Raw genomic sequence first — 24,013 nt, forward strand, 5'->3', positions numbered from 1 at the left:
ATAGGGCAGTAACTGGCTTCGGAGATTTATGTGCTTATTTTATGGGAAATTTACTAATCGTTGACACTGGAAACAAAATCTATAAGATAGTCCTCTCTAATTTCCCAAGGAATACTTTATGCTGAAATCACTTCGTAGAATATCGTAGTCCTCATTTTATTGTGTCACTTAATGCCACGTTTTACCCATAAAACGTTTGCTAGGTTCCTGCATAACATTAACTTTGATGGCTTCATTTTTTGAAAATAATTTTATTTATACATTTCTGTGGCGTAAGTTCTCCAATAAGGACGCAGCCTTTTTTAAGATGAGCAGAAAACTTGAAACACAGCAATAAAGTTGCTTTTGAAAACTGGAAGTTATCTGCAGCGTGTTTGCATTTTTATGAATACCACAGATACACGTATTCTTCATGCGCGTGTCATCGATATTCCAATGCAGTGCGTCAAAGCAACTGCATCCGGAATATGGTGCGACCTGGAACCCCTGACAAGTGCAACTGTTACTGTAATAACATTCAGTTTTTTTCGAACCTTTATGTTTTAACAGAACACAAGGTGAGTTGTTCAGCCTTTTGCTTTATTGACACAACATTAGAGATGGCTGATACCTCTTAAGACCATCTGTCACATATATAAAGAAATCTTACATTAAATTTCCACTGTAAATTATTTTCGAAACTGCCAAGAAACGATGCCACACGAAGAAATGATGATTTATAGAACCCTGAAATAAACATATCTATACACATTATCTCACAGATTTGGGTGTACATTAAAATGCTAAAAATATGGTAGGACTGATCCTAATATTGACCAAGAATATAATCTTAGATTTAATAGTCTTATAAATAGTTTACAGTAAAATTTGATTAGTAATTGGTGTTTTGAAGTGGTCGTTATACATTATACGAGTACATTAACAGACTGTAGTATCAGCTTTTAGTAGCCAACTGTTGACTTACATCTCTGCCACATCCTACACTCAACAGCATTTCATGCGACTTAGTCTTTGATAATTACAGTCGACTGCGGCCTTCACTGTAATGAATTCGGATGGATTTTACTGGCTATAATATGAATACCCCAGAAAATACTTGGTTTCACAGATATTGACATTCGATAGAAGAGACATAGAATATCAGTTTACACAATTAGTCTAAAAATAAGTATCATACGGTAAGACAATTTTCTTAAAATTTAAAAATTGGAACACTGAGATGTGAGACAGTGATTGCATGGATGTTCCACTTTCAAACATTGAGAAACAGTTATGGTGTCGTATTTATTTACAGCTTTCAAATGTACGGCAGAGCTAACGCTCGTCTTTGAGTTATTTTCATTACCTGAGACATAACGTAGCTTAAAATAATGAAAGCAATTCCGCTTAGTGCAAGTTGCAGTGCCTTATGAAGAAGATTCAGCGTTATTTCTTAATTATTATCCAGTATAAACTGTCATTTCTTAACGAATCTGTCTATGCTTCTTTTCAAACGTTTTTACGATGACAGAATTTTGAAATTGGTTTCAAATCATATATACACCACAGTTGATTATCGACGAACATCGCTAATGTTACTTTGACAGGTAAATGAATACGGTTTGGTAATATGTGTTGCTCTAATCGCGGTTTCTCCATTATCGAAAGCTAATTTACTTGTATTGCAAGCTAATAGAAGATAAAATATAATAATGATGAGGGACATAATAAATGCTCATATCCTTCTACACGTAAGTGTATCTTTGAAGGACGGGTATTTTTTTTTATTCTCTAAAATTCAGAAGGAAATATGTACGAGTTTGGTAACGTTTCTTCCTGTACTATTCGGTAAATCATTCCTTAGCTCCAGTATTAAGGATATGTGGACTCGAGCAGAAGCTTTTTGTGTTGCAGTATTCCAAGTATTACGGTGCAGGTGAGGTAATAAGGAGCGGACAGAACACTGAAAAACAAGCGATCTCTTGAACACTAACAGACACAGTCTATGAGCGATACGAATAAAGCAAATTTATATCAGTCGTTATCAAGAATAAATAAAAACGTTCTTACGAGGAAGATGCCATGTGAATGACATGATTCTCCACGATGAAAAGCATCTGTGTTAAACATGAGTCTGCTGCGATGCAGCTGTTTCAGTATTACCTTTTATTGTCGACTCTTTCTAAAGAGTGTGGGACAACCGCAAGGAATATTGTAGTTGGGGCTTGTTACAACGAAAGGAGCTTTTGCTATAACGCAGACTGTATAGTATCTCTCATCTTACAACAGTAGAAAAAAGGGTAGAATTTCATTTTTGCCTTCACCGACATCTGCGTACGTGTGGGTAATTTCTTAATGTAACCAAGAAGTCGCTGTCACACATCTCCGCCGATGAAAATATTTACACGTGTAGGCGCATAACGAGGACAACCATGACAGCAGTGTCTTATGCGGGGCTCACACCGACAGGCAGAAGACGCTGCGGTGTTCTACTCCCGTATTGCGGATTCTGAAACATGAAAACAGGCAAGCGTTGTGTACACTTGAGCTGCTAATCTTTTTCTGAGTAAAAAACTTACCAGCTAGCAATAAAAGAATGACAACATGCAAATCATTTTAAAGATAATGCAGCTATGAGCATAACACATGGAAGTACACGTATTAGTTATGAGTTATTGAGACGAAAAATGTTTACAAATGACAGTTTTCGACAGAGTAATTTCGGACGTTTAATTCATTACATCTAAATTATTAATATAAGAAATTGTAGTGATACACTCATTTTCTTTAAATTACACTACTGGCCATTAAAATTGCTACACCAAGAAGAAATGCAGATGATAAACGGGTATTCATTGGACAAATATATTATACTAGAACTGACTTCTGGTTACATTTTCATGAAATCAGTACCCAGAACAACCACCTCTGGCCGTAATAACGGCCTTGATGCGCCTGGGCATTGAGTCAGAGCTTGGATGGCGTGTACAGGTACAGCTGCCCATGCAGCTTCAACACGATACCACAAGTCATCAGGAGTAGTGACTGGCGTATTGTGACGAGCCGGTTGCTCGGCCACCATTGAGACGTTTTCAATTAGTGAAAGATCTGGAGAATGTACTGGCCTTCTGTATCCAGAAAGGCCCGTACAGGACCTGCAACATGCGGTCGTGCATTATCCTGCTGATATGTAGGGTTTCGCAGGAATCGAATGAAGGTAGAGCCACGGGTCGTAACACATCTAAAATGTAACGTCCACTGTTCAAAGTGCCGTCAATGTGAACAAGAGGTGACCAAGACGTGTAACCAATGGCACCCCATATCATGTGGCTGCGTGATAGGCCAGTATGGCGATGACGAATACACGCTTCCAATGTGCGTTCACGGCGATGTCGCCAAACACGGATGCGACCATCATGATGCTGTAAACAGAACCTGGATTCATCAGAAAAAATGACATTTTGCCATTCGTGCACCCAGGTCGTCGTTGAGTACACCATCGCAGGCGCTAATGTCTGTGATGGAGCGTCAAGGGTAACCGCAGCCATGGTCTCCGAGCTGATAGTCCACGCTGCTGCAAACGTCGTCGAACTGTTCGAGCAGATGGTTGTTGTTTTGCACACGTCCCCATTTGTTGACTCAGGGATCGAGACGTGGCTGCACGATCCGTTACTGCCATGCGGATAAGATGCCTGTCATCTCGACTACTAGTGGTACGAGGCCGTTGGGATCCAGCACGGCGTTCCGTATTACCCTCCTGAACCCACCGATTCCATTTTCTGCTAACAGTCATTGGATCTCGACCAACGCGAGCAGCAGGGTCGCGATACGATATACCGCAAAGTCAGAAACGTTATGGTACGCATTTCTTCTCCTTACACGAGGCATCACAACACCGTTTCACCAGGCAACGCCGGTCAACTGTTCTTTGTATAGGAGAAATCAGTTGGAAACTTTCCTCATGTCATCACGTTGTAGGTGTCGCCACCGGCGCCGATCTTGTGTGAATGCTCTGAAAAGCTAATCATTTGCATATCACAGCATTTTCTTCCTGTCGGTTGAATTTCGCGTCTGTAGTACGTCATCTTCGTGGTGTAGCATTTTTAATGGCCAGTAGTGTACTTTTCTCAACGAAGTATTATATCGATTACTTATCATTGTCACTTATAGCTTTTTCCAGTTAAGATTGGACTATTACTTTTAATATTCACTGTTATTAGACTTGTAACGGGAAATTTTGCAGAACTGAAGGAAATGAAACAGAAAGTCTAAGATTAGGAAATTATTACTCAACTTTCTATCCATAGGCGATGTGCTCTGTTCTATTCATAGGAGGATACAATCAGTACCAGTTTAGAGCCAAACATGTAATGCAGGGATGGATATATATCCACAGGAGTTTTCAATATAAACGGTTCCTAATTTACTCTGAATAGAGTGCGTGTCATAGGAGCAGTGTGGATATATATTTACTGGTGAACACACAATATCGCTTTTGTTGCAGCCCTGATTATTAAAATTATGACGAAGCTTTTACTGCCCCTATCAAAAGTGTACTGGCGTTGATGTCCTGGGAATAACAGAATAAATATAAATAAAATGTGGTAAGTCTTCCAAGAGATAAGTATTTCAGACCTTTATGAGCTAAATCCATTAATCTATTTCAGGGAAAATTTGTGGTTCCACTTCTTAATTAAACAGCTGCAAGAAACTCTTCTCTTTCTGACTTTGGACAACTTCACACTTAGGACAATGGCCTTTTCAGGAGGCCTTTTTTTTAACAGTTTCTGTTCCAGGATTACCCACGGGACTTTCTACCACCTTTACGAACACCACCTTATCTGTGTTGTTGCTATCTCGACTCGATGGCAATGAAGAAACGAGTGAAAGGGCGACAGAGATATCTACTCCAGTCATAGCAGCAGTAACACGAACCGACAACTGGCATCTGGTTCCAGGATAAACTGCTAGTTTCGATGCGTAGGTTGTTTATGTATTAATCGTTTAGCAAAAAAATTGGTTCACATGGCTCTAAGCTCTATGAGACTTAACATCTGAGGTCATCGTTCCCCTAGACTTAGAACTACTTAAACCTAACTAAGGACATCACACACATCCATGCCCGAGACAGGATTCGAACCTGCGACCGTAGCGGCAGTGTGGTTCTGGACTGAAGTGCCTAGAATAGCTCGGCCATAGCGGCCGGCATCATTTAGCACAAACACTTAGATATATGTGGCGTATTGGACACTTAAATTAGTAAAAATAAGCTATAAAAAGAGGTAATAAAAAGGAATAATAAAGGGAGCTGTAAACCGAGCAGTTGAACGACCTTTAGAATCAGCAACATGTAAAATTATTATAATGAACATTAAAATAGGTAATTAAAGAACAGTAAAATGAAAAATAAGTTTAGAATAAATTTGACAGTGGCTTACGAAAGATGGACTGCAAAGTCTAAGTCACCCAGCCAGGAAATTTCAGTATGTTTAAGTTCATACAGATCTGTTATTGATCCTGGGTGGACGGTGATATTATAGTCTCTCACAATATTGTCCATTGTCAAGCGCACAGCCCCATAATCGCATTGAGGACTTGAGATTTTCCCCATTTGCATAGAATGTAATACAACTACATATAATGTTCGAATTATGTGAAGAGCTTTGCATTGCTGGCGAGGTAGTTCGAAACCAGTAGGCCTTCGCCTGGAATGGTAAATGGGACAGTGAAGCGAGGAATTATCGGCACTCCAGTCTTTCCGTTGTTGCGCAATGAGGTACTGTAGAAGTCTGTGTCTAGCAGGCGAACCAGAAGACGGCAGCTCACAGGGAGGCAGAGGAGCGGTCTTCTGCGTGCCAAGAAGAACCAGCACCTACTTGCTCCAATAGCTGATGTTTGCATCTCGGTGGTTAAGTGATCAAATACAGTGAACAAAGCAAACAAAAAGCGCTTAAACGAGTATATTGGTTAACGATCAATATTATGCAAGGAATATCCAAGTTTATAGTGCAAAGGTATCGTGTGATTGCACGCTGGACATTGCGAATGTGTTCTGTAAAGGCGAGAGCTATTTTGATTTTGTTATTACACGCCGTGGACGTGTATATGTTATCTAGTAAAGGTGATACTGTCTTCTTATTTTATGAATGAGACTGATTCGGTTTATGCCATGTGTACAAAGACGCTATGAGTGAGTGAATTATTTTCTGGTTTGTTATACAGACAGGTGAAGGCAAAAAATAAACCGTTCTGACGTTACGGTTGATAAAGGAGGCAAGCCCGAAGAATAATCAGGACACGTTCATAGGATTACTCGACCTGGAAAAAGTGTTAGACAATGTAAAGTAGTGTAAGACGTTAGAAATTTTGGTAAAAACAGGAATAAGCTGTAGGGAAAGAGGAGTAATATACAATACATGCAAAGACCAAGACGGAACAATAAGATTGGAAGGCCAAGACAGAAGCGCTCGGATTACTAAGGTTATGTGACATGGTTACAGTTTTTCACCCCTACTATTCAATCTGTACATCGGAGAAGCAATGACGAAAATAAAAGAAATGTGCAAGAGTGGATTCAGGGCGAAAGGAAATTAATGATAAGATTCACTCATGAGATTGCTGTCCTCAGTGAAAATGAGGGAGAATTACAGGGTCTGTTGAATGAAATGAGCAGTATAATAAGTAAAGGATATGGACTGAAAGCAAACCGAGGAAATACGGAAGTAAGGAGAAGCAGCAGAAATGAGGAAAGCGAGAAGCTTAACATCAGGATTGGTGATCACGAAGTAGATGAGGTTACGGAATTCTCCTACCTTGGCAGCAAAATAACCAGTGACAGACGGAGCAGGGGGGCATTAAAAGCAGATTATCACCGGAAATCGAGAAGTTTACGATTATGTATGCTGGGGAAAAGCTGATTTTGATTCTGTGTCATTGTGTTGAAGGCGTTTGTAATTCTTACCCTCCTGTTCGAGTCCTGCTGTCAAGTACTATATCGGACTGTTATTAAATTCTCTTCATTGTTATTGTTCTCTTTTGTGTTTAATAAATTAGTAGTTAAATTGAGCCCACAGTGCACAAACCCCCATTCCGACCTCACCTCATCCATATCCTACACCAAAAAGCCCTTCTTGCGGAGCGCAGGTGGGCAATGTTTCTCAACACCTGCAATCATCCTAGGGTTGAACATTTTGTGCATCCACTGAAGATGTGCATCATGCTGAGTAGTTTTCCATCTAGTTTCCTTATATGGCTGCTGTTCGCCCACACAGAGGAACAGTATTCTGCTACAGGTTACATGAGTCCTAGGATATACAGCGTCCCCGTGTGTATTTGTCGCGAACATTTTTGTGTTTGTTACGAATTAATGAACTGAGTGACTTTAATAAAAGAAACTGTTATGGTTAATTTTACGAAACGTTACTCTGTAGAAAACCAGTGACAATAGACAAGTGAAACAATATGCTACGAAAAAGTATACTTATGTCTGTGACTCTTGCAATTTATTATGTATGTACAGGGTGTTTCAAAAATGACCGGTATATTTGAAACGGCAATAAAAACTAAACGAGCAGCGATAGAAATACACCGTTTGTTGCAATATGCTTGGGACAACAGTACATTTTCAGGCAGACAAATTTTCGAAATTACAGTAGTTACAATTTTCAACAACAGATGGCGCTGCGGTCTGGGAAACTCTATAGTACGATATTTTCCACATATCCACCATGCGTAGCAATAATATGGCGTAGTCTCTGAATGAAATTACCCGAAACCTTTGACAACGTGTCTGGCGGAATGGCTTCACATGCAGATGAGATGTACTGCTTCAGCTGTTCAATTGTTTCTGGATTCTGGTGGTACACCTGGTCTTTCAAGTGTCCCCACAGAAAGAAGTCACAGGGGTTCATGTCTGGCGAATAGGGAGGCCAATCCACGCCGCCTTCTGTATGTTTCGGATAGCCCAAAGCAATCACACGATCATCGAAATATTCATTCAGGAAATTAAAGATGTCGGCCGTGCGATGTGGCCGGGCACCACCTTGCATAAACCACGAGGTGTTCGCAGTGTCGTCTAAGGCAGTTTGTACTGCCATAAATTCACGAAGAATGTCCAGATGGCGTGATGCAATAATCGTTTCGGATCTGAAAAATGGGCCAATGATTCCTTTGGAAGAAATGGCGGCCCAGACCAGTACTTTTTGAGGATGCAGGGACAATGGGACTGCAACATGGGGCTTTTGTGTTCCCCATATGCGCCAGTTCTGTTTATTGACGAAGCCGTCCAGGTAAAAATAAGCTTCGTCAGTAAACCAAATGCTGCCCACATGCATATCGCCGTCATCAATCCCGTGCACTATATCGTTAGCGAATGTCTCTCGTGCAGCAATGGTAGTGGCGCTGAGGGGTTGCCGCGTTTGAATTTTGTATGGATAGAGGTGTAAACTCTGGCGCATGAGACGATACGTGGACGTTGGCGTCATTTGGACCGCAGCTGCAACACGGCGAACGGAAACCCGAGGCCGCTGTTGGATCACCTGCTGCATTAGCTGCGCGTTGCCCTCTGTGGTTGCCGTACGCGGTCGCCCTACCTTTCCAGCATGTTCATCCGTCACGTTCCCAGTCCGTTGAAATTTTTCAAACAGATCCTTTATTGTATCGCTTTTCGGTCCTTTGGTTACATTAAACCTCCGTTGAAAACTTCGTCTTGTTGCGGTGGAATTCCAACACCAGAAAAATCCTCTGTTCTAAGGAATAAACCATGTTGTCTACAGCACACCTGCACGTTGTGAACAGCACACGCTTACAGGAGAAAGACGACGTACAGAATGGCGCACCCACAGACTGCGTTGTCTTCTATATCTTTTACATCACTTGCAGCGCCATCTGTTGTTGAAAATTGTAACTTCTGTAATTTCGAAAGTTTGTCCGCCTGAAAATGTACTGTTGTCCCAAGCATATTGCAACAAACGGTGTATTTCTATCGCTGCTCGTTTAGTTTTTATTGCCGTTTCAAATATACCGGTCATTTTTGAAACACCCTGTATAAGCGCCATTGTGATAGCGTCTCTCTCCTAGACATTCTCTCTCTGGAGCTGTTTCTCTGACTCTGTTGTTGTTATCAGATCGTTCTGCATCTTCCAGGTCAATACGACTGTTATTAATTGTGTAATAGATTTTTAACTCAAACTGTAATGTAATGGTTTCATTTTGTGGTTGTAATCGCCACGCGTCAGATAACAAAGCATTTACAGCAATTCTAGTATGCTGGCAGTCGATACAATATAGCATCGCAGGAGCTACAAGACAGCCGCCGATACACGGCAGCTTTGAATTTCAGTAATTTTCTTTGCAGTCGCTCAAATGCTGGAGCAGCTAGTATAACATTTCTATTTCACAGGAACATGCGGACCTGGAGGAGATTTTATTTACATCTAAACTAGTAGGTGTGCAACAATTGATTGATTTTTCTGCTCACTTGTCTGCGAACCAACGAAGTCGTAGTTCTAAGTCATAAAGGAAAGGTGTGGAATTATGCACTGTTAAACAGGTATAGTGAAAAATATTTACAACGGTAGTGTAGTAAAGTTGATTTTGCGGTGCGAAATTAGGTCTTTGCGTAGACGTAGTTACGGACTCCTACTGTCACAAGAGTGTCTTTTTCTTCATTTACGCCACGCAATCAGAATAATTAAATGTCAGGCTCAATGGATGATTATTATAACAAATGTAATTTACGTCGCAAACGAAAGTGCTAGACTCAGAAACCGTGCAATATTTTACGAGCTAATTTCCAAACAATACTGGGATTTATGCAAAGAAAACAAAAAAAACTAAAAAGTTTTCAAATATGAGGCTCCACAAAACTGGCGCCCTACACTTGTGGGACCATATATATTACGTGATCAAAAGTATCCGGATACCCCCAAAAAACATACATTTTTCATATTAGGTGCATTGTGCTGACGCCTACTGCCAGGTACTCCACATCAGCGACCTCAGTAGTCATTACACATCGTGAGAGAACAGAATGGGGCGCTCCGCGGAAGTCATGGACTTCGAACGTGGTCAGGCGATTGGGTGTCACTTATGTCATACGTCTGTACTCGGGATTTCTGCGCTCCTAAGCATCCATAGATCTACTGTTTCCGATTTGATAGTGAAAGCGTACAGGCCGACTTCGTCTGTTGACTGACAGAGACCGCCGACAGTTGAACAGGGTCGTAATGTGTAATAGACAGATATCTATCTAGGCAATCACACATGAATTCCAAACTGCATCAAGCATCCACTGCAAGTATTATGACAGGCGGGAGGAGAGAAAACTTGGATTTCATGGTCGAGCGGCTGCTCATAAGCCACACATCATGCCGGTAAATGGCACACGACGCCTCGCTTGATGTAAGGAGCCTAAACATTGGGCGATTGAACAGTGTCGTATGGAGTGACGAATGACGGTACGCAATGTGGCGAGCCGATGGCAGGCGTGGGTGTGGCGAATGTCCGATGAACGTTATCTGCCAGTGTGTGTAATGCGATGGTGTTATGGAGTGGTTGTGTTTTTCGTGGAAGGGGCTTGAACCACTTGCCCCTTGTTGTTTTGCGTGGCACTATCGCAGCAGAGACCTACATTGATGTTTTAAGCACATTCTTGCTTCCCACTGTTGAAGAGCAATTCGGGGATGGCGATTGCATCTTTCAACACGATCGAGCACCTATTCATAACGCACGGCCTGTGGCGGAGTGGTTACACGACAATTGCATCCCTGTAGTGGTCTGGCCTGCACAGAGTCCTGACCTGAGTCCTATAGAACACCTTTGGGATGTTTTGGAACGACGAATTCGTGCCACGCCTCACCGACCGACATCGATAACTCTCCTCAGTGCAGCTCTCAGTGAATAATGGGCTGCCATTCCCCAAGAAACCTTCGAGCACCTGACTTAACGTATACCTGCGAGAGTGGAAGCTGTCATCAATGATAAGGGGGGGGGGGGGGGCAAGACCATACTGAATTCCAGCATTACCGATGGAGGGCGCCACGAACTTGTAAGTCGTTTCCAGCCAGGTGTCCGGATACTTTATATACTGTTGCGACTGATATTAATTGTATGTACGTTCTTTTTTCATGAAATATGTACGATATTGATCACGAGAAGCCGCAAAATAACTATAATGCTATATAAGGATTTAAGATTGATCGTTAACAGGGAAGGGTGGCAGTATAGAATTTCCTGTGTCGAGTAATAAGTAAAGTGAACGTACAAAAGATTAATTTCTAGTGTTGGTAGTATTGCTCGTGGCTGTGCAGCGCCGAACATTGTGTGTTGTTGCTTCTTGTGTAGAGATTTGGCGTTTTTTGTACCAAACACGTGCTGTATTTTGTGCGACGATTTATAGTTAGGCCTAGGAAACAGATAGAACAGAAAGATAGCCAAGGCTCGTCTGCACCAGAAACAGTGCAAGACACTGAAGCAAATAACCTAACAGGACATACTAAAGATGGTTCTCGGCAAGGTTCCGTAACAATTAGTGTAGCCTTCTTTTTGCACCATCTGTAACAGAAAACTCCTACGTAAGTTAGAAGGAAGTGACAAAGAACGAGATCGCTTGCAAAGAGAACGCGAGAGAGAACTTGATAATGTGTTGGAAGAATAATTAGCCGAACGTGGAAAAGAACGCTATGGCTTACGAGCAGAACATGAGGTAAGGCTCGGTAGGAAATTATTCGCCGAAATGAAAGATATAAGGGATGCATTTGCAGAATTATAAAGGGCAGTCAACGATGTACCAGATTGGTACAGTCCTTTTCCCCGCAGCTAGAATCTTAACAAGCCGGACGCTTGGCTGTAGAGGAAGAAGTAGCGTCGCTAATTGAACGGTTTAATAATCTTGCAGTAGATGCAAACAAAAAGTCGAACAAAAATTTGATGAGAAAGTAAAGAATAGAGAATCTGTGTTCAATAAATGGCCAAATAGCAAACATAACGAGATCACCGAACGGTTAGAAACTCAAGCAAAACTGCAATACAATGCCTAACAAGCGAAATCCGAAGCAACAATGCTGGCAACAGAGGTTCCGCTTCAGTTGAGTCAGAGGTCAGATGTAACAGCGCAAAAAAAGAGAAAGAAACATGGCAACTCGCTCTGGCAGCAAAGTGGTACAGAATGTTTTGACACGAGTCGCAGTCCAGTAGACATATTGTAAACTGTGGTATGACATGTGAAAATGCGTACGGTAATGAGAGCGGTTTTCTGTGCGTATTCGAGTAGCAATGCACATGCACATCGAAAAGTCACAGCGCAATAAATAAACAACTTCCATCAGTTGCGGGTGGCAGTGCCTACGGTTTCTGACTTATTGCTTGAAGAAAGCTTGATTAAACATAGGCAGCTTCAACCATATACTGATGAAAAGGAATCTATTCACCTGGTTGTGTTCATTTGAGGTTTTTAAAATATATTACCTAGTGTCTGGAGTGAGAAGCATAAAATGCAGTTTATTTTGTCTCACATTCAATTCAGGTGGCAGAGTCTTGCGATACAAAAGAACAATTCTAAGAAGCATTTGTTGCGAAATTATGGTAAATCAGTGAGCAAGAGCGTTTACGCACAAAAATCTACAGCCCAGAATTATATAACTAAAAACATGGTTCTTTGAGGAAGTATGTTGAAAGGCATATAAATAAATTAAAAATATAGAAAAATTGTGTCACCAAATTTTAATCCTGGATGGTTGATGCCAGTAGGAACGAAAATTACTTATGTTGTGTAGGTCGACAACGCACCATTTTTAAACTACGGAATGTTGCCGCCAAGCGCTCCGATTGGCCGCTGAACTGCCCTGTTGCCGGATGCTCTGGACAACGCATGACCACGAATGCTTTGCCAGCCGGAGATTGCGATGTATCCAAAGCTGTCCGCAAGCTCAGTTTAGCGCACTAGCCTTCCGCTCTGGGGCCTGGGGGTGAATCCGCCGGGGGTGCCGTCACATCCATTGTAGTTTCATGATAAGATGTACCGAGAACAAACCCGTCAACAGCTGTGAGTTCGAGTGCAAGAACTCTGTTACAAATTGCGTTAGATCTGAAAATTGCCTTTTTTGTGGCTTATAATTCACACCCAGTCTTCGTCTTAATTCATGTAGAAAATACAGCCTTGTGAGCTCGGATGAATCATTTTGAAATAGCTCGTTTATCTGTCGGTACGAGCTGTCATTACTAGAGACGCATCATCCAATAACACTGAAAAGCTTCTGTCTATTGAAAAGAGGAGTAGGCCTTAGCGAACCTTCGACGACCAGGTCGTTGAAGAAATAGATAATATTAGGGAAGATATCGCACGTTTCCGTTTCAGAGGAACAGTGTTGGAATTCGGTTTAAGAGATTTAGTGATTTGATGGGAAACCAAGTTTAAAAGGGCTGTCCTCTGGGATACATGTGCAGAGATTAATCACTGAACCACGTCGCTCGGTACGTACCTATGAGAGAACGCAGGAGTTCCTCTTGGCGTGCTTCTCGCGCAGCTCCTGCAGGTGCTGCAGCTGCTGGGGAGACGGGATGTGCGAGGAGGCGCTGGCGCCAGGCCCCTCGGAGATGGAGTGGCGCGCCAGCGACAGCTTGCGCCGCCGCCGCAGCGCCGGGCTCAGGTTGTACTTCACCTTGGCCTGTGCCAGCAGCTCCTTGAACACCTCCGTCACGTTCACGTCGTCTTTGGCCGACGCCTCCACGAAGCCGTTCTCCCAGTCCACCGTCACCACAGACTCTGTCGTCTCCAGCTCCACCTGTTGTGCAAAAAGATAAAGACAATATCGTGTTTAGAACGCCAGAAAAATTTGCGGTGTGCCAAATGTAGTGCGTGAACAAAAGCAACTATATGTTCGAAGGGTTGACAGGGTGGGTTGACACTAATAAGCAACGATGAAGGGACACACCACGAATGACTTATCCGAATAGGGCAGAAATCTGTAGAAACGATGTACATGTACAGACAAGCAAAGGATTACATTTCAGGAAAATTTCATGACTGATTGAATAGAAAGAGCTTCATAAAAGTAACAAGCAAATAACCGGTTGGTCGACCTCTACCCCTTACGTAAGCAGTTATTTGGCTTGTTGTTGATTGAGAGGTTCAAATGTTTCAAATGGCTCTGAGCACTATGGGACTTAACATCTATGGTCATCAGTCCCCTAGAACTTAGAACTACTTAAACCTAACTAACCTAAGGACAGCACACAACACCCAGTCATCACGAGGCAGAGAAAATCCCTGACCCCGCTGGGAATCGAACCCGGGAACCCGGGTGCGGGAAGCGAGAACGCTACCGCACGACCACGAGCTGCGGACTTGATTGAGAGAGCTGTTGTATATCCTCCTGAGTGATATTGGGTCAAATTCTGTGCAATTGGGGCGTTAGACTGTCAAAAACACGAGCTTCTGTGAGAGCCTTGTCTATAATTTTCCGAACGTTGTCAGTGGGGAGAGACCTTATTAGCCAAGGTATGGTTTGGCAAGCACGAAGGCAGCCGGTAGAAATTCTCGACGAGTGGAGAAGGGCGTAATCTTGGTGAAATGTAAACCGAGGTTGGATTACCGTGAAGAGCAATAAAACGAGGCGTAGAATATCGTCGACGTACTGCTGTACTGTAAGTGTGCCACCAAGGACGACCATAGAGGTCCTACTATGAAAAGAATTGGCGTCCCAGAGCATCACTCCTGGTTGCCGTATCATATGACGGGTCTTAGTCAATGTGTGGTTTGTCGGTGAGTAGATGCTAGTCTGTTGGATGGGATCAGTGCAGTAAGAAGCGTGGACAGAACGGCGGAAGCGAGCTATCGTGTTTGGAGGTGTCCATGACAACACCGTGCGTGAAGTTGGCAAATTTGTTGTATCAACGACGACTGTCGAGAGTGTCTGAAATGAATGGTGTAGCACTCCCAGACCTCTAACGCGGAATAAGAAAAATAGTCGTAAATAGTCTGTAACCGACAAGGACCAGAGAGAGTTCACCGCTTGACAACCGGCTTCAACTCGGTCAGAAATTGCTATTACCTGTGAATGCAGGTCCATCTCATTCAGTTTCTGAGCAAAAATTGCAAAAGGAACAGCATGAAACTGATCTGTAGACTACAGCATCATCGGTAAACAGTCTAATGCCGCTATCAATACCATCAACCAAATCGTTTACGTAAATCGTAAAAAGCAGCGGACCTATTACGCTGCCCTGGGGTACACCTGAAGTTACGCTTGTTTCTGTTGAAGTCACCACATTCAGGACGACATACTGCTCTCTGTGTGTTAGAAAACTTTTTATCCAAACACATATGTCATTGGATAGACCATAAGAGCGCACTTTTTGGAGCAAGCGACAGTGTGGAACTGAGTCGAATGCCTTTCGAAAGTCGAGAAATATGGCATTAACCTGGGAGCCGGTATCTAGAGCCTGTTGTATATCATGCACAAAGAGGACCAGCTGTGTCTCGCATGACCGCTGCTTCCTAGAACCGTGCTGGTTTCTGCAGATGAACTTCTCAGAGTCTAGAAACGTCATTATGTCTGAACACAAAAGATGTTCCATGATTCTACAACATATCGATGTCAGTGAAATTGGCAGGTAATTATGTGCATCCGAATTTCTACCCTTTTTATAGATTGCAATGACCTGGGCCTTCTTCCAGTGACGTGGAACTTTCCGCTGTTCCAATGATCTCTAATAGATGATGGATAAGAATGGTGCTATATTTGTAGCACAGCCAACATATAATCTTACAGGGATACCGTCTGGGCCAGATGCCTTCCTGGCGGCTAAGGATCCTAAGTGCTTTACAATCCCAGATACTCTAAATACCATGTCAGCCATCCGTGAGTTTGTTCGACAACTGAAAGAGAGAATGGTGCTGCAGTCCTCTAACGTAAACGAGTTTTTGAAAGCTAGGTTTAGAATTTCGGCCTTCTGTTTAACATCATCCGTTACATTACCCGTGCTGTCAGCAAGAGAAGGTATTGAATTATTTGTAGCGTTCATAGATTTTACGTACGATCAAAATTTCTTGGGGTTATTTTTAGAATCTGTAGATAAAAAAATTGCTTTCAAATTCGTTATAAGAAACTCTCATTGACCTTTTGACAGCTGCTTTCATTTCGCATAATTTCTGTTTGTCAGCGGGGTAGTGACTTCGTTTAAAACGACTGTGCAAAATTCTCTGCTTTCTCAGCAACTTCCTAATATATTTGTTGTACCAACAGCTTTCAACTTCGAAACGCAAACAGCTGTAGGTGAAAACAATAGCTGTCTATAGAGGTATGAATTGACGTTGCCATAAAGACGTTTGAATCGCGTTGTAGACACGCAGAGCAACAGCACCCAGCGTGCAGGAACGGGACATGTAACTAGAAATATTGTTTATAGTCCAGTTCTGAGTTAAATAAACACTACAGAGACTTTATATTTTGCGGGCAACGTTTCTTAATTTGGATACTGTAGTCATATATTTGTACATTACGCGTATATCTTTGCACGACTGTTTCACAGTTGCAAAGGCGTTTACGAGGAATACATGGAAATTAAATTTTTTTGATATTACACTACAACAACAGTTCATTATTGTTTTCGTTTTGAAGAGGAAATTGGCGAAATGAGTACATGGATAATGCTGGGTTTGTCAGTTTGCACAAAATCAGGGCTACGCTACAACCCTCCTAGGTATACTGCAGGGTAGGACAGTTAACGTACCGACGTTAGCACAGCATATCCTGTCAAAAAGCCCAGTGTTGTGAAAATATTTTCAGTACAAAGATGAAAAGAAGAAAAGGTATGCAGTTTGTTCATAATTGACAATATTTGCATAATCTACATTACTAAGTTAAGCGCATGAAGGTATAGTGTATTTACGAGTATCTCTACGCTTTCGTATTTCTGGCTGGGACGCACCTCCCGTTGCTCCTCCGCCAGGTCAGTCTTGTTGCCGACTACGACGATGGGGGCGGGCGCGGCGCCCTTCGTCTCGAGGATCTGGTCGCGAAGAGCCCGGACCTCCTCGAAAGTGCCGGCGTCGGTGACGTCGTAGACGAGGATGAAGGCGTCCGCCGACGAGATGGAGAGAGCGCGCATGGCGGGGAACTCGTACGCGCCGGACGTGTCGAGGATGTCGAGCGTGAGGCGCAGCCCGCCCACGCTGAACTCGCCGTGGTGCATCTCCTCCACCGTACGCTTGTACTTGTCCGAGAAGGTGCCGTACAGGAAGCGCGAGATGATGGACGTCTTGCCCACCTTGGCGGCGCCCATCACGACGACGCGGTGGCGCGCGTCCGTCGCCGGGGAGCTGCTCCCCGACGGCTCGGCGTCCACGCGGCTCGTAGACCGGCTGCACAGCGGAGCAGAGTCGTGTCACACTCAGGGTTTCGGCTAAGTGGAATTATTTTACTACTTGTAATGCTGCATTCTCCATTCAAATTGTGTTTGAGGAAACTGTTTTTTTTTCCACTTAGCCGTCTCATTTGCATTGGTTACTGGTCCCAGGCCAACACTCTCATTTTCAAACCGCACTCCCAGGTATTAACCGTAATTATTCACACAATACGACTGCAAAAGGCACAGCAAAGTATATAGTGGGCAACAAATACCCTCAATGATCCTAGCCAGTGCGTCCGTTGCTACTGACTGATACCACCAATAGCAACAGACGGAATGTTTATGATCAGTGAGGGTACTTGTTGCCCCATAGGCTATACACTCTGCTGTGCGTATTGGCACCATGTTGTATGAACAATCAAGGTCATTCTGGTTTGAAAATAGGCGAGCCAGCCCGAATCCGGTAACCACTGAATTTTCTATCGTTGCAACTGAGACGGACGAAATAAAAGAAAGTCACCAAATTTTCTCAGTGATGAACAGTTGTGAACCTACATCCCGTGGCAGCGTGTCTCGAATAAACAAATTCTGTTTATGTGTACAATCGATAATGTAACGTTAGAGAATGGAATATTAATAAAACTCGAATGTGATGTAGGCAGCTCGCTTATTACTCAACTGCACAAATCTTCCATCGATTAACTAAATTCCTCCCGTACGAATAGCCTACCATTTTTGGTAACTTTGCAGTAAGCATTCTATCGTCTCGCTGTTGAACTTACAGTAAGCCTTTTCGCCAGTCATTATATCGGAAATCGCGAAATCAGACTCTACGTATTATCACAAGGAAATTTGTCTCGAACTTCCTGACAGATTAAAACTGTGTGCCGAACCGAGACTCAAACTCGGGACCTTTGCCTTTCGCGGGCAAATGCTCTACCATCTGAGCTACCCAAGCACGACTCACGGCCCGTCCTCACAGCTTTACTCCTGCCAGTACCTCGTCTCCTACCTTCCAAACTTAACAGAAGCTCTTCTCTCGGTCCGGCACACAGTTTTAATCTGCCAGGAAACTTCATATCAGCGCACACTCCGCTGCAGAGTGAAAATCTCATTCTGGAAACTTTGTCTCCTTTTACCTGAGCAAGAACTCCGAAGATATTCCATTTCTCCATTTCATTCTCTTCTCTTCGGAATAGCCCTGGAAGACAGGAGCAAGGCAACTGAATCTTGGTACATATACCGGTCATCAAAAAAGAGCTGCACCCAGAAGGATGCGACCGATACGCTGCAAATTGGGTGGGTATGTGTCCTCGGAGTCTTTCGCGACGGAATCTTCTCGGTTTTCAGGCCACGTCAGTTCCAATAAAATTCTCGAACTGTCGATGGCTAGCTCCGCAATCGTCATCAGGAGTAAAACTATTGACTGCCAGGGCCATTTTTTTTCTTTATTGTGATTTCATTCCCCTGCCCCATATGGGAAGGGGAACGCTGGCAGTGGCACAATCCGCCGCTCTTCAGCCGAGTGATACATTTAATAAAAAGATGAAAACGATACATATAAAAGCATTTAATAAAAAGATGAAAACGATACATATAAAAGGCTATAAAAAGGGGGACATAAGAACGTAACAAGGGGAGACAGTGGGGGTTAAAACATACACTTAACACAGAGACATTCATGTGGTACAGTTAAAGAAAGTCCACAGCTGGCGATTTGTGGAGCATGTAAAATACACTGAAGTCAGACACACAATTTTAAAGTTCACCACGGTATGAAAAAACTCCAGAATGAATACACTTTAAAACCACTGCACGAGATGGAGCACACACGATGAAGAATAAAAACTGCTGGAAGGCACTTTTCGAGGGTGGTGAGGCTTGAGAGGAGGGAAAAAAGGGAGAGAGGAACGAGCAGCAGGACAGCTGGACTGGTAAAGGTGGGATGAAAAGAAAGGGGTTCAGGGGGCGCACCAAGGGGCAGGAGACGGACAGGATGGAGAGGGAACGCAGGTCAGGAGGGAGCACAGAGATGCAGAAGTGGTGCACTGGAAAGGGAGGGAACGGACGAGGGACGGAAAAACCGCTCAGAAATGGGGAGGGGAGAGTGTCCTGAAGAGGGGGAGGGGGAATGTGGGGTTAGTGTTGGTAGGAGGGGTAGATATCAAGGCGTAGCTCTTCATCTCGTAGGGGCAGGCGCTGGAAGTTGCATTGGGAAAGGAAGCAGAATGTGTGGAGATGAAGATAGGGCGGGACACCACCATAAAATCACGGCAACAGGCTGCGGTTAGAGATGACAGGAGACACTAGTGGGTAGAGGGGGGGGGGGGGGATTGAGTCTGTGGATGATGTGCGGGGTGTGGATGTATTCGAGAAAAAGGAGAAGATGTGGGAAGTGGACGAGGTCATAGAGGATCTGTGTGGGGGACGGAAGGCAGACACAGAAAGCAGGTTGGAGTGCACAGCATTTGAGAACAATGGAGGCTTCGTAGAATCTGGCTGTGGCGGAAATCCAGGCGACACTGGCATAATAAATGATGGGATTGGTCAAGGATTTGTAGTGTGAAGTATAGTGGGAGGATGCAGCCCCCATGTCTGTCAGACAGGAGTTTCAGGAGGCAGAGTGTATTATGGGCTTTGTGTTGGGTCGTAAGGAGATGGGGAGTTCAGGGGAGGTGACTGTCGAGAATGAGAGCAAGGTACTTCAGGGTAGGAGTAAGGTGGATAGAATGACTATAAACGGCAAGATGAAAATCGTGGAGCCAGAAGGACGGAGTGGTTCGACCTATGATAATTGCCTACGTCTTGGAAGGGTTCATGCAAAGCAGCCACTGGTTGTACAAGGTGGTGAACTTGGCGAGGTGGGTTTGAAAGGTACCCAAGATACGTTGGGACCATTGAAGGGGAGGATAGAGGGCATGGAAGGCGGTTTCATCACTAAATTGGAGGACGTGAACATGTGGGGGAGGTTTGGGAACATCTGCAGTGCCAGGGCCGGCGCTATTTTCCGCTTGTAAACCTATGATTGTGGCCGCTGGCACCAATCAGAGACGGCCGAAACGACGTGTGCACGGAAGGCAAGTTGGGCAGCTCATAGCAGCTCCAACCCGCTGCGGGACCGAAAGACGTCAGGTGGCGCGAGGGGCTGGCGCCACTTTTGAAACTGCCTCTCCCACCTCCCTACAAGCGTTAAGCATCCCCCCTTCCTTCCTTTCGGCATCCACTTTTGCACCGTCAGCCACTTACTTGGGAAACGTGGGTGGCACCATGGCCATTGCTTGATAAAAGGGCACCGAACAGCCATGCCGGACAGCAGGTAGCATCACTAGATCATCATCTAAATGTGCACTACGACCAGGTGATAAGGTCGATTGCGGGTTGTCGAGTCAGAAAAGTTTGTAACTGTCTGCATCATGGGACTGCAGGAGACCGTTGGTTTTGACACTACATTACTGTGAAGATGGCTGAATTTTATAAACAGTCCATGTTTCTTTCAAAGGCTCAAATTTCGAATAAGTGTTACATGTGTCGCAGTCTTTACAGGACTGTTAACAATGAACACCGGTTGTACATACACCACCACTACTCATTGTTGGCCACGATGGCTACAGGAAGTAACAATTCTGTAAGTGGGGCATCTATAGCTAAAACAATTATGCATACTGAAAGGTACACTCCAACATACTGAAATGCATTGAGTGGTGGTAAAACTGATTGATAATCCAACTTGCCATGTTAGCTGTTTTATTGTCATCACTCAAAGATGGGTACAAGTGGTTTCGTACCATGCACGTACTTCCTCAGGAGTGTATAAGGTCTAATGTCCCATGGTATGTAAATGGTTTAATGCACATTCCAAGATGCTACCCATTGCACATTGAAACAGACATTAAATCATTTAGATAAGATGGGACATGAGGCCTGAGGATGTAGCTGCTTGGTACGAAACCGGTTGTATCCGTCTCTGAGCGACAACAATAAAACAGATAACACGGAAATTTGGACTGTAAAATGTCAATCAATTTTAGCAGCTTTTCAACACCTCATTATATTTCAATTTATTTGAGTGTTCCCTTCAGTATGTAGGACACAGGAAGGTACACATGCACGAGATGTAAGTTCTAGACATATGACGTACAACACAGGAAGAACGACTGATGGATGCTGTGTCGCGCACAAAAAGATCTAATGGTAACGACAGATGCCATTCAGCAGGATATGCAACATCCTGTAAGTGTTAGTACTATTAGCAAATAACATGACACAGGACTTGCCACATGCTGAGTGTTATGATGTCTGCCATTCATACACACACAGCATCACACCCGACTCGCCTTAAGTCGCAAAGACGGACATGAGCCCTGCAGACAGGTAACGACTCATCTTTAGTGGCAAGTCCCGTTTCTGCCTTAAAGGTGACGACCACCAGATCCGTGTTTGCAGGCGCAATGGAGAGGGCCTCAAGGAGCACTTTGTAGTCTCGCATAACACGTCTTGCCGGCCTCGTGTGATGGTGTGTTGAGCAATATCCTATGGTGCATGTTCACTGTTAGTGTTCCTGACGTCCTCCGTGAAAGACGCATGGAATGTGGAAGAGGTCTTGCAACCGGTATCGTTCATGAAAGCTCATGCCCACGCCCATGCATATTTCAAAATGGCAGCACTCATCCTCTTACCGCTGCCACTTCCCAAGCATTCCCATGCTTTGCAGTTGTGGATACTCTGCCATAGCCATCCGCATCACGTGATCTCTCCACGACCGCGCTAAGGTGCAAGTATCAAGGGATGGAGCATTTCACTACTATGCCTGAGAGCTGTGCAACTCTCCTGCGAGATCTGGATTCTTCTATTCACAAGCATAGGGTGGGGGGAGTGGTCACGTCGATGCCATATTAACACATACTTTCTGCTCTATATGACCATGCAACACAATAAATGTTGGTCCTTCAATGTTCAAAGGCTAATCATTTGAAATGTGTGGTACCATCTACTCGCAATGACTGCAATGCCCTTTGTCCTTTTGGGTGCAGTTATTTTTATGATGTTCACTGCGTAACATAGTGCAAGGAGACAATTGAGGGGGGGGGGGGCATATGACACCCATAGCACCTTTTGAGGGTGGGTATCGGTAATTACATGACTCATGTAATGATGGCTCTTGTAAGTCTGAAGAAGTATGAACAAAACTTGTTACACATAAGGCATAATATATCGAAAGACAAATTACCTTAAGATACTACTTGCATAGGGATGCGAGGGAGGGGGTAGGGAGGTTTGGGATGGCGAGTCGTGACGTCGTGGTTTACTCTGCAACGGCTGGAGAAGTTTCAACCAAAATTGATTCCAATATGATTTTCTGTCTGAAAAATACTACCATCGCCCTAGGACACCAGTAACATTTTTAAGACTTGGGATAGTGGAGAAATAAGTGGAACATGCTGGAATAGTTCTGGAATGCATATTGCAATATCAGCACAGCTAGGTACTAATATACTGTATCGTGCTCTCGGTAGTGCTACGTGACCTTCTGGAGCCCGGTCTTCTTGCGACCTTACATTCTCGTGACCACCACTGCCAGCATTCATGTACAGTGGCTACGTTCCTGCCAAATCTTTCTGGAATGGCGTCTTGATCGCCTTAAAGGCATTCCTCACTAACATCAACCCGTCAAGTCCAACCTCAATGGTAAGTAACACTCAGCCTCAAAGGTAAGTAATGCTCGTGACCATTACAGAGTGTATTTAAAGTAAAACTGATTTGCATCATCATAGTGGTGCCACTAGCGCCAATCTTATGCGATTGCTGCGAATTTTGAACAGACATCATTTTACAGATGTAGAAACACGCCTACCATCTGTCGTCTGTGTTCCACAACTCATTCTTGATGTTATGATTTTTTCCGTTAGCGTATTTTCATTAAACGTAATAAATTTTTCAGGAAACATGAGAACATACAATACACTTAGAATAAACGAAATTGTTAGCTTATTTTAGCCACGCATCGTCATACATAAAATCAGTTTACAACGCTTATTTTCGCTGATCATACTATTTCACTGAAGATTTTCCTTATCTAGGTCAGATTTTGCGTAAAACTCGTTATTTGGTGTTAATAATAATATACATATCGATCGGCTCTGCTAGGAAATTTCTTAGTGAATCAGGAGTTACGCAGCAGCTGCTACTACTCCACTTATACTCCTGTAAAACTGAACTTCATTTGTAGTTAAATTTATAATGGCTACTGAAAAGTTACTGAATATGTATGTTTCTCAATAATGGACTACTTTATAGACGTATTTCTGGTAATGATTCCATGATCTGAGCTGCTGATCTGGAAAATAGCTTTTTACAAAACAGAAATTTTATTAAGGAATAAATATATTGGCAATAAATAGGTAGCATCCCAAGTTCCTTGAGTAGATCCCTGCAGGACATTCTTGAGTTCACACCAAAAAATATTTCTATTACACGCTACTGGACTCGGTAAACTGTAGCTTGGCTTGACGAGTTACCCCAAAAAACGATCCCACATGATATTATGGAATGAAAGAAAGCCACTTATGTTAGCTTCATTATTTTTATATCAGCTATGTTTGGCAACATGCACATCGCAAATAAAGATTTGCTTAGGTGCTTCTTAAACTATACTTGATTTGATATTTATTGCAATGCTTGTTTTATC

The 24,013-nt window shown here is 43.4% G+C and overlaps 1 protein-coding gene across 8 annotated transcripts in view; it reads right to left on the bottom strand.

Moving 5' to 3' along the window:
• Window positions 1-1,741: 1,741 nt before the first annotated feature.
• LOC124792708 (GTP-binding protein drn-1-like) overlaps window positions 1,742-24,013 on the bottom strand; it is a 293,003-nt gene continuing 270,731 nt past the window's right edge. For all 8 annotated transcript variants that reach the window (XM_047257960.1, XM_047257963.1, XM_047257968.1 and 5 more), the window contains exons 3-5: window positions 16,909-17,341; window positions 13,458-13,760; window positions 1,742-2,488 (exon numbers count right to left, since the gene is read on the bottom strand). In XM_047257960.1, the coding sequence (XP_047113916.1) occupies window positions 13,458-13,760; window positions 16,909-17,341 (736 nt within the window). In that variant the 3' untranslated portion in view covers window positions 1,742-2,488. The remainder of the gene's footprint in view (window positions 2,489-13,457; window positions 13,761-16,908; window positions 17,342-24,013) is intronic.

The sequence above is a fragment of the Schistocerca piceifrons genome, chromosome 1 (genome assembly GCF_021461385.2).
Source record: "Schistocerca piceifrons isolate TAMUIC-IGC-003096 chromosome 1, iqSchPice1.1, whole genome shotgun sequence".
In the NCBI taxonomy this organism is placed as follows: domain Eukaryota; kingdom Metazoa; phylum Arthropoda; class Insecta; order Orthoptera; family Acrididae; genus Schistocerca; species Schistocerca piceifrons.